At 43.1% G+C, this 11296-nt stretch overlaps 2 protein-coding genes across 5 annotated transcripts in view; one reads left to right on the forward strand and one right to left on the reverse strand.

The window, feature by feature from the left end:
- FXR1 (FMR1 autosomal homolog 1) overlaps window positions 1-1166 on the forward strand; it is a 77124-nt gene extending 75958 nt beyond the window's left edge. For all 3 annotated transcript variants that reach the window (XM_045029216.1, XM_045029213.1, XM_045029215.1), the window contains one exon: window positions 145-1166. In XM_045029216.1, the coding sequence (XP_044885151.1) occupies window positions 145-318 (174 nt within the window). In that variant the 3' untranslated portion in view covers window positions 319-1166. The remainder of the gene's footprint in view (window positions 1-144) is intronic.
- A 1724-nt stretch (window positions 1167-2890) lies between these two features.
- Window positions 2891-9994, reverse strand: DNAJC19 (DnaJ heat shock protein family (Hsp40) member C19). 2 transcript variants are annotated; one of them, XM_045029217.1, is made up of 6 exons: window positions 9864-9994; window positions 8420-8471; window positions 8029-8102; window positions 7507-7583; window positions 5350-5420; window positions 2891-3597 (listed from the first exon to the last, which is right to left on the reverse strand). In XM_045029217.1, the coding sequence occupies exons 1-6, from the start codon at window positions 9864-9866 to the stop codon at window positions 3527-3529; spliced, it is 348 nt and encodes a 115-aa protein (XP_044885152.1). In that variant the 5' UTR covers window positions 9867-9994; the 3' UTR covers window positions 2891-3526. The 2 variants fall into 2 exon arrangements, with proteins under 2 accessions (XP_044885152.1, XP_044885153.1); XM_045029218.1 differs by having other exon boundaries at window positions 9874-9980.
- Window positions 9995-11296: the final 1302 nt, after the last annotated feature.

Raw genomic sequence — 11296 nt, forward strand, 5'->3', positions numbered from 1 at the left:
TGTCAAGAGCCAAGATTAGAACTCAGGTGACCTTGGCTCCTTGTGATGTTTAAAACACACTGGACTGTGCCGCCCCCCCCCCCCCATGATTGGGTTTTTCCATGTTGTATCTAGTAGGTTTTTTAAATCTTTTTTCTTTTAAAGGCAAAAGATGTGATTGAAGAACATGGCCCTTCAGAAAAAGCAATAAATGGCCCTGCTAATGCTTCTGGGGATGAACCTTCTAAGCCACAGCCTAGTCCTGAAGAAGAGAAGTCAAGTACTATACAAGAAGAAGAAAATAATCAGGAAGAAGCAGTGCTTAATGGTGTTTCATAAACTGAAGTTCCTAGTTTACAGTTCTTTTACATTACATTTTACAATAGTGCTTGTATAAGCTTGCCAAAGATAGAATATGGATCGCCAGTCTTGACACCGCACTTTCAGTTCCTCCATTTTGGAATTCAGAAAGGGGAGGGATCCTGAAGAAATCATATGTTAAACATACTTTGACACCTACTGTGTTATAAATATATCATCAGATGTGCCTTGAGATAGTATATGTAACATTTAAATAAACAAAAACTTGCTGGCTATAGGAAATGTTATTTTGTTTTCAAAATATGGCAAAGATGTGGGGGGAATCCCTAATGTAATATTCTTTATGAAAGCATTAGCTGCTTTTGTTACATTTTTAATAATATGCAACCACTTCTTCACCTGAGGAAAACTAGAAAGAAATGCAGTCTAAAATATTTTGCACTGAATTGTAATTTCTCCATTAGTTTAGTCTGGAAACTGGTCTGTTTTAATACATGTTTTTTAAATGCTGTATGTAGAGGAAAAAAACTGCAGACCACTGGAATACATTTGTTAAATTCTCATAATCTGCAGGGATATTGGGTGACATTGGCAGTGACTGTTCTACTTTGAGGCTTTGTTTGGTTTATTTATTAAACTGTACAGTATTTAAAAATCAAACATAGCTTTAGTTAAAACACTAAGCTGAATTAGTCATGTCCATTAAGACATAACCTGAACTACTGAAAAGATCAATTTCCAGAAAGTTTATTCTGTATAAACTACATATGTTAGTCCTTAGTAGAGTATTTTATTTTGGTTGTTTGATGTGCAATATGTTTTTGTATGCTGGTAGAAAAAAATAAACTTTGATCTTCCATTGGTTACTTAGTTTCCTTTAATCAGAAAGATGGCTTAGTTAAAGTAACTCAAGATATTTCAGACTATTGACGTTGTAATTTAGTACTAACCGCTTTACTTATTAATTGGTTGAGATGAACCCTAGGTTCTCTCCGAGGGAAGACCTAGATAACACATTGAGCTTGACCTCTCTACACAGGAGTTTGTAAAACATTAGTTAGGACGCTTTAAAAATACCTTTTTTATCCTCTAGACTAGAAGGGCCTTGGAGATCTAGAGGAGGTGATAACTTATTCTTATATAGATGGGAATATTGACAGTGGCTTGCAAGCTTTTAAAGAGGGACTTAGAGGATGGAAGCCTGGCACAGAATAGGGGAGGCCATTCCAGGCATGGGAGTAGTAATGATATGGACTAGAAAATGTAGAACAATGAGGTCACTATTTTGTGATGTGGACCAGAGGGATGCAGAAAGATACCACAGCAGATGCGGGTGTGGTTGTGCAGAGCCTTGAAAGAGAAGACAATCTTAAACCTGATTCCAGGAATGCAGGCCAGTCAAAGGATTTGAGGAAGGACATGCTCTGAGCAGTGGGTGACATTATTTTAACTGCTGCATTTTATATAGCCAGAGGAGCTGAGATGGGCAACAAGGAGGCTAGAGAGACTGCAGTAGTTAAGGCAAGAGATAAGCAAGACACAGGTATGCATTTCAGCTGAAGGGATGGATTGTTTTCAGTATGTTCTAGAGAAAAAAGTGCCAGGATTTGGTGACAGTATAGTTGTCTAGGGAGGAAAGTATTCAGTCAAAATACTCCAGTTGTTTACTTTAGAATTAATTGGGAAGGTAGTGATGGTCACAATGGCACTGTTGAAGGGAGAAAGATGAGCTCATCTGATGTGTGTTTAAGAATGTAGTATGACATCTAGAAAAATGTGATCCTGGACATAGGGGAGAAGAGTTAAGCGTAGAGGTAGATTTGAAAGCCATTAAGAAAGTTTTTATTTTTTTAATACCCTGAGATATCACAGCTGGACCTGCACATCTGTGTGTTTTAGTTTGGGAAATACCTGGACAAACAGATTGAAGCACTGTATAGATAAATCTTGATGCTTGTTTTCTATATTTTTTTGCTAAATACTCTTAAAAACAATTCAGTAGTTCTGGTTTTCCATCTTTGATTTCTTAATGCACAGAATTTCAGTGATGATACTCCCAAACACAATGAAAAACAGACATACATTTTTGCAGATTGGGATCAGAGGGACCCAGGGAGAGGCTGAAAGGACCTCAGTTTGGTCACAATACAAGCATATTAGACTTAGAGAAGCTAAAAGTTGTCTGAACTCTCATCCATGTATAGACAACATAATTTCTGTGCTGCAATGCAATGTTTTCTCTACCAAGGGAGAATGGATAGTTTTTTTGGAGGGAACTCCTTTACAATTTCTCATTTAAAAAAAAAAATTATTGTCCTTGTAACGTTGAATCTAAGCCTTTACCTTAAAGGCTCATGCAAGTAAAATTCCCACTTTCCATCTCGTACTACAAACTTCAGTGTTGTTATCCTAAGAGTACTATACCTTATTCTTTTAAGATAAGCATCATATACTGTAAGGCTTTAGTATATTATGAAATTTTAGTACTTATACTTGTAATAATAAGTTTGTCATTTTATTTAAATGCGGTGGAATCAGTAAAAATAATGAAAATCTGTGTAGAAACAAGTAAAAAATACAGTGAGACAAATTAATAGCACTGACCATGTCCAACTTGTTTTTGAAAGTTAATACAAGTTATCTTACAAGAGAATTCAGTACATTCCACTTTCTCCATTTTACACGTCGCATTAATGTAACTAAGAATTTCTAAATGCTTTATTCCTATTGTGCTAATAAATCCCCATGATTTTCCTTAGGTAGTTTCAACCCAGCCTTTTCTCTTATTAGTATCATCTTGCTAACTTTGGGATATTAAGCCATAGCAGCATGAATTTCAAACAGATGTACCTGGTTAAACAGAAATTCAACATTTTCAGAGTGCTCAAGACTGTCAGGCCATTTGTCTGAATATAGATCAGCCAGACCAAATCACAATATTTCCCATGTCATCCTAGGAAAAATACTTTGAATTAGAGGTAAATTGTACCACTACTAGAGATAGTGGCTTAGAATCACTTTTGAAAAAGTACTATTTGTAAGCCCCCACCCTCCTCAAAACAAGATATACATGATGCAACCAAGATGGGACGGGGGAAGGTTCCCTGCATTAGTTTAATCATTGATCAAGTAAAAAAGATTGGTGTCAACTTTCCTTGGGTCAGTTATCAAAACTGATATTAATATACATAAACTAAACCATTAATTTACAACTAAATATCCACATTCACTTCTTAGCTTGGCCTTCCAGTAAATCTTTAGCTTCATTGATTTTGGCTGCCACATAGGGAGAACCACCTAGAAGAAAAAACACTCTTGTCACAAAAATAGACAATTTTTTCTACTTTATTACATTATTGCCCAATTCTGGCTTACTGGTACCAGTAGGGAGAAAAATGTGAGCATATCTGTTCCAAGAAATACACGATTGCCCCTATTTCATAAGTTAATACACAAATGACATCTGACACTAGTTGCAGAATACTTACGATTTGTCTAAATATGGAGTTCAGGAACAGCTTTTAGTCCAACAAAGTGGACTAAGTTTGACAGGAAGAAGATTGATTCTGGAATATGTCTCCACTCAGAGTTCAGGCATAGTGATTCTAGAATAACTATTCTGGAATAATTTCATGTGTAGACAAACCCTAAATTCAATTAGGTGTCTAGTCTAGTCCTGTGTCACTTGGTGAATTTATTGATAGGGTCACCCAGGATTTAGAGGGGTATGCAGAACTATTTTCCAAATATTTTGGATGTTCCCTGCATATGTTATATAAAGCTAATGAGTCCACAGATTAACCAGTCTAATTCAGCAGTTTCTGTACTGGTGGAATAATTTAATAGTGAAATGTAAAATACAGGTGATTAGTAGATTACATGTTCCAAAATTAGATTTGATCACCTACCAAAAGATGCACAGACCCTTTTAGAGTACAAAGGGCAGTGTCTCCTAAGGTCAGTATTCTTTGCTTTAGTTCCTGTTAAAAACTGGCAATATGAGACTCCCATGAGGAGGAGGAAAGAGGCAAAGAAGAGGATGGGAAGCTTCACAGTCACTTCAAGGAGGCCATTTTATCTTTTAAATCAAGATTAAAGGTCCCAATTTGCCACGTACCAAAGAAAAAGGTTTAAAACAAATAAAATGAAGTATTTATTCACACAACGCACAGACAACCTGTGGCACTCCTTGCCAGAGGATGTTGTGAAGGCCAAGTCTAAAACAGGGTTCAAAAAAGAACTAGATAAGTTCATGGAGGATAGGTCCCCCAATGACTATTAGCCAGGACAGACAGGGATGGTGTCCCTAGCCTCTGTTTGCCAGAAGCTGGGAATGAGCGACAGAGGATAGATCACTTGGTGATTACCTGTTCTATTCATTCCCTCTGGGGCACCTGGCATTGGCCACTGTCGGAAGACAGGATCCTTGGCTAGCTGGACCTTTGGTCTAACCCAGTATGGCCGTTCTTATGATGATGTAGATTCATCGAAGTCAATGGGGTTTAAGTGCTATGATGAATAGAGATGGGAGTATTCATATGTTTAAAGTTAGGCATGTGCTTAAGTACTTAACTGAATCTCAGCATTAGCGTTGCACAGGCAGCAATAGTACATATTAAGGTTTTTGCTGTTTCTGAAGACTTAATGGCCCAATTCTAACCAAATAGGAGTGCCACGCATTGGCGCAGCTGTACAATCACACTGTAGGCTTTCACTGAAAAGGAACATTTTTTGTCTTTATATGGTAAGTCAATGCAGAGATGATGTATCGGGTAGTGAGAGAGGAGTTAATTTGCTGAATCTTTTAGTCTAATAGTGTTCAAATGTCTGAGCAGGGGACCTCTGAATATACAAGGATTCAAGCATCTTAAGATGTATTTCCTCCCAGGCATGTTTTTTATTTTCTTTTTGTTAATGTATGAATGATTTACCTATATGCCCTATACATCTCATTATCTTGGTTCCATTAATTTGGGCCAAAAATATACTGGGTGGACAGTAATAATTGATTTATTTCAAATGGGACTTATCCCTACTGGTTTTACATACCTTTATCTGGATGATTCAAAAGCATGATCCGTCTGTGAGCTTCCCTAATTTTACCTTTATTGGCTGTAGGACTAGTTTTAAAAAGAAGAGAGAGAATTAGGTAACCTGACAAAGGAATTTTATTAAAAATATTACACAATTGAAAACCTGCACAATTAGAAAAAAATTAGCAATTAAGAATAATTTCTCACTGCAATTGTTCACAGCAAGTTAAGAAATTTGAAAAGACATTTTTTCTCCTGCAAAGTTTATTCTCCTGTTGCTACTTTGTTCAACATCTTCAGTCCATCATGCCAACCTTAGTGTGTATTTTACAGCTTCACTGACAGATATTGACCAGTTTCTACTGCAGAACTGTCAAAGGGAGCTTGACATTACTTTTCATAGTCTCCTATTTATTGGAAATTCAGTCATATTTGAAAGAGAAAACACACACCCTCCCTAGGACTGTACCTGATTAAAATCCTGTAAACATTTGTGGGTGTATGTGTACAGTCCTTGAGAGCAAGCCATTTAAGACATAACTAGTGATTTGAATCCCTAAATTGTTGTTTATGAATGTCTGCTTGTGTGATTTTCCTTTACTAAACTTTTATTCTTAGTATTTTTACTTAGGTTTCTCAGCTCTTTGGGGGGGAGAGATGGTCTTTTAATTGTGTGTAAATGAAAAGTACCTAGAAAAATGGAGCCCCACTGTCTGATGGTGCCTCTAGGTACTACCACCATACAAATAATAAGTATTCTTATCAGGCATAATGTCACAGACTTATGCTATTGGGAAGATCAATGAGATGCAAATCTGGAGCAGTGAAAGAATGAATAAGGGCCAAGAGCAACATTTTCAAAAGCACCTTATGCCCAGATTCTCAAAGGTATGTCGGAGCCCAACTCCCATTGACTTGGGCACCTATATCCCACAAAGTCAATGGGATTTGTGCTGCTACGTGCCCAAGTTACTTTTGAAAATGAGACATAGGCACTTTTGAAAATCTTACTTCAACTCTAACTCGTACAAGTAGTTCTGATCACCACACTGAGGCACTTCTTAAAGCAGTGGCTCCCAAACTTTTTAAGTCACATCCCCTTGCCCCAAAGTAATTTGCCCACCCCCGCCCCCATTCCCCAGAGCCAGGCCATGGCTAGGAGCTAGGGGCCAAGGCTGGGGACAGAGGCCAGGAGTGGGGCCAGGGACAGAGCAGGGCTGGGTGGGTCTCCCTCCCTGCCCCCAGCAAGGGTTGCCCAGCGCCATAATCCCTTCCCTTCCCCCCAAAGTTCCTCCACACCCCCTCGGGGGGCACACCCCACAATTTGGGGGCTGCTGTTTTAAAGTGTGATTACTGCAGTTATCAGCCTCTGTATGGTCAGTCAGTTACAGAATAGATGGCAGTCAGCTTCAGAGAGGGCCACCAAGTACATTAGCTAATAATGCAGTGAGAGTCCGCCAGTTGAAGTCATCACAGTAGCCATTTCCCGAATATAGGAATGAGGATAGCTACACCTTAAGTCTTTGCAGTAGTCTGGGCAAGGGTTCCTAAAATCCAGATAGACTTCAAATGAAACAATTTTCTGAATAAGCCTGTGCCTTCATAGTTGCTAAGCTTAGAAAGCTTGTGGAACTTTTGCAGCCAAAACCAAAGTCAATCTTCTCAAAATTTGGTGAAGGCAACCACCAGTCATTAACTTTTTTAGTATGTGTTACTGAAAACAAAAATTATTTTTGTACTGAAATACTAAATAGACCATAGTCCATACTTTGATTAAAGGCACAGTGACATTCTTTTATTGCCAGAAAAGTTAGGTTGGGCGTTAAAGCAAGTTAAAAACGTAATACAAAAAAAAATGTGGTTGAATACTGAATCCCCAGCTGGAAATGGCTTTTAAAATGTAATGTTTCTTTGTACAACATACTGTAATCAACAATCTAATATATGCAAACTTAGAAAGACCTGGTAGCCAGTCTTGCAAACTGAGCTGAGTAAAAGCAGTCTGCATTATGATAATTCCTTTTAATTTAACTTGGCACTGAATTTCAGATGCTGAAGTCAATGGGAGCTTTGAGGATTCAGTACCTCTGAAAAATCAGACCCCTGATCTTAAACTCATTAGTGCTGTACTCTCTCCTGCATCCTACATTTTTAATTAAAATGATTTTTTTACCTCACTCCTAATATTAAAGCTGCTTCCCGTTTGGTCATTTTGGGATCAAATCCACCTCTGTAATAACCACTGAAGGCCTGAAATGAAAGATGCATTAGTAAGAAAACTGACAGGCAAAATAATGTGAATTAAACAATATTGGAGATGAAGGAGAGATCACTATGTCTTCTTTAATAGCTGCAGAGCTTTCCTATCTATAAGAGTACAAGGATACTTATGAATGGTTATGAAATTCAATCAAAGTTGAATTTCATTATTTACTCAACTGTTTGGTGAGGTTTAATTTGGAACTGACCTACAGCAGAATTATTGAAATGAGTGAAAGTGTTTTATACACTCAATTTGGAGATCTTCTGTCCCAATTTATCATCAATCAGTAATGCAGTGATGACAGTTTGGTCTGTCTCCATTTATATTAGAGCATCTTGAACCTCTCACTCGGGACTGAGTAAAGCTATGTAGGTACAGAAAATTATATTTAACATAGGTTGAAAAAAGTACTATGAGTAAAACAAAACTTACAGATTTTGGCAGACTCTGAAGGGCTTGTTTTACTTGTGGTTCCATTTGCTTCATAGCTTGTAATGCATAACGACCTTAAAGAAAATAATTAACATTAACAGAACTAAAGACATAATTTCATGAAGATTTAGAAATTCAGTACAATAATTTACTTTCAGATCAGTATGTAGGAAAAAAGTCCTACATACTGGTTTTGACCTGACTAGAACAGAAAAATTTCGGTATTTTCTTTGGCTGCAATCAATCAGCAAGTCCACTTCTCTGTATGTGTCCCTTAAAAGATAATGTACTGTGTCGTGCTGAACTGATAGTATATTTTACACTGCACCATTATTAAAGCAGGTAATGAAAAATACAATCATGTGTTAGATTCCTCACACCAGATACAAACCTGCATATCCAGCAGCAGCTATTGTCAGACCAACTGCTATCATAGTAGTAGCCTGGGTGTGGGGAAGAAAGAGTAACTGATTAATTGACAAAAATGAAAACACAATAATCTTTAGTCAAGTTAATTATGTATATACATTAAAACTAAAATGGCTTCAGATATGACAAGAAAACAGTAAATTGCAATATAATTGATAGATGGTTAACTTGCGCACATTGGCTGGCAGCTTTTAAAGCCTTACTTACTGTATTTGAAAACTACAGGTGGAACTGTCAATAGTTACTCTTGGGAACAGAAAAGTTTCAGTAGTCCTATATGGATATAGTTACTGAAACATATATTCCACTAATCACAAATGCATTGTTGTGGTTTAATTGGTATTTATAAAATGCTCTGAGTTCCACAGATAAAAAATGCTTCAGCAATATCAAATATTACAGTTTTGTTTCAATTATCCAAACATCATTCAGGACATCCAATATGTCTGAATGCTCAAAATTATAATTACATCGTTCAATTATTGAAAATCAACAGATATGTGGACACATGGCCCTATTCTGGATTTGTGTAACAGCTGGCGAACAGCCATGTCTATACCTGGTGCACTTAACTGGTATAGGTGTACCAGTATATTACACTGGCAAAGTGCTCCTAGCTGTGCTTTTACTGGAATAGCTTATTCCACACACACCCAGAGGCCAAACAAGTTACACCAGCAAAAGCATGGTTTTGGTGGTATAACTGCATCTACACTACAGGCTTTTGCCAGCACAGCTAGGTCTGTCCTAAGTCAAGCCTTCATCACACCCCTGCCTGACACAGCTCTGCTGGAAGAAGTTTGTAGCGTAGGGTTGCTTTGCTCCCCTGCTTAATTTTAAGCTGATGCGGAAGGCCACTGAAGGCAATGGGATCGCTGAAGATCAAGAATGTCTGCAAATCTTTAAGCCTGGTCTACAGGCCGATTTTGCACTGGTCTCACTGGGCGGGGGGAGGTGGGATCTGTCACCAGACTAGTTACACTGCTCCAACCCTCCCTGCGGCTGGGGAGTTGACTCCGTTTCCCGGGCAGGCACGAGCTCGGCGGGCGAATTGCGGTGTCACGGCCCTGCTGTAGCGGCGCCGGTCTATGCAAAGGCGCCTTGTCGTGTAGACAAGGCTGGAGCCACACCGGGCGGGGGCGGGGCAGGGGGAGATCTGCCCGCATGCCGGGCAATGCGGGCGGAGGCCAAAGCCAAACGCCTCAAGGGCGCCCGAGCTGCGGCCCAAGCGACTCGCCGGACCCCGCGCTCAGCAGGGGCGGGCTCCCCGGGCCACGCGCTTCGGGGGTGAGGCTGCCACAGAGCGGGACTAACGGCCGCCCCGGGGCCACCCCGCGAGCGGCCCCTCGGGGCCCTGCTCGCCCCCCGCCTGCCTGAGGGGCGGAGGGATCCGGAGCCGCCCTCACCATGACTGACCCGGCGGAGCCCCGCGACTGCGGGCGGGAAGCGGCCGGACCGGACACGGCTCGGGGCCCCGCTGTCCCCGACTCGCCGTCCGGCACCACAGCCCTGTCGTAAAGCCCGCGAGGGGCCTTGGGGCCTGTCGTAAAGCGCAGCGGACTAGAGTGGGCGGGAAGGGGAGCGCGGCGTGTCCTTCCGCGGAGGCGGGGGCCTGGAGCTTCCTGGGCGCTGGTCCCGGAGGGGAGGGGGCGCCAGGCTGGGAGGGAGGAGACGCAGGCTGGGGGGGTGTTAGGCTGAAGGGGGGGGGAGGAGGGGAAAGGGGACGCAGAATGGGGGGGGGGCGCCCGGCTGGAGATGGGGGGAAGAGGGGGGGGTGCCAGGCTGGAGATGGGGGGGAAGCAATGCAGAGTGGGGGGTACCAGGCTGGAGTTGGGGGGGAAGCAATGCAGAGTGGGGGGTGCCAGGCTGGAGTTGGGGGGGAACCAAATCAGATTGGGGGGCGCCAGGCTGGAGATGGGGGGAAAGGGACGCAGAATGGGGGGGGTGCCAGGCTGGAGATGGGGGGGAAGCAATGCAGAGTGGGGGGCGCCAGGCTGGAGATGGGGGGGAAGCAATGCAGAGTGGGGGGCGCCAGGCTGGAGATGGGGGGAGATGGGGGGGTGCCAGGCTGGAGATGGGGGGGAAGCAATGCAGAGTGGGGGGCACCAGGCTGGAGAGGGGGGGGGAAGCAATGCAGAGTGGGGGGCACCAGGCTGGAGATGGGGGGGGAAGGGGATGCAGAGTGGGGGGCGCCAGGCTGGAGATGGGGGGAGGAGGGGATGCAGAGTGGGGGGCGCCAGGCTGGAGATTGGGGGGAAGCAATGCAGAGTGGGGGGCACCAGGCTGGAGATGGGGGGGAAGCAATGCAGAGTGGGGGGAGCCAGGCTGGAGATGGGGGGGAAGGGGATGCAGAGTGGGGGGTGCCAGGCTGGAGAAGGGGGGGAAGGCGATGCAGAGTGGGGGGCGCCAGGCTGGAGATGTGGGGAGCAGGGGATGCAGAGTGGGGGGCGCCAGGCTGGAGATTGGGGGGAAGCAATGCAGAGTGGGGGGCACCAGGCTGGAGATGGGGGGGAAGCAATGCAGAGTGGGGGGCACCAGGCTGGAGATGGGGGGAAGGGGATGCAGAGTGGGGGGCGCCAGGCTGGAGATGGGGGGAGGAGGGGAAAGGGGATGCAGGATGCAGGGGGGCGCAAGGCTGGAGATTGGGGGGAAGCAATGCAGAGTGGGGGGCGCCAGGCTGGAGATGGGGGGGAAGGGGATGGAGAGGGGGAAGGAGACGCAGGCTGGGTGGTGCCAGGCTGGAGATTGGTGGGGGAAAGGGGACGCAGACTGGGGGAGCGCCAGGCTGAAGATGGGGGAGGGGAGATGCAAACTGAGGGGCGCTAGGCTGGAGATGGGT

The sequence above is a fragment of the Mauremys mutica genome, chromosome 9, assembly GCF_020497125.1.
Source record: "Mauremys mutica isolate MM-2020 ecotype Southern chromosome 9, ASM2049712v1, whole genome shotgun sequence".
NCBI classification, from domain to species: Eukaryota; Metazoa; Chordata; order Testudines; family Geoemydidae; genus Mauremys; species Mauremys mutica.

Excerpts from the sequence above, each read along its gene's own strand:
- DNAJC19 (XM_045029217.1), bottom strand. Across the intron at positions 8,103-8,419 it reads AGCTGCTGCTGGATATGCAG|GTCGTTATGCATTACAAGCT; the intron begins GTTTGTATCTGG and ends ATTTTCTTTAAG. Across the intron at positions 3,598-5,349 it reads TTTGAATCATCCAGATAAAG|GTGGTTCTCCCTATGTGGCA; the intron begins GTATGTAAAACC and ends TTTTTCTTCTAG.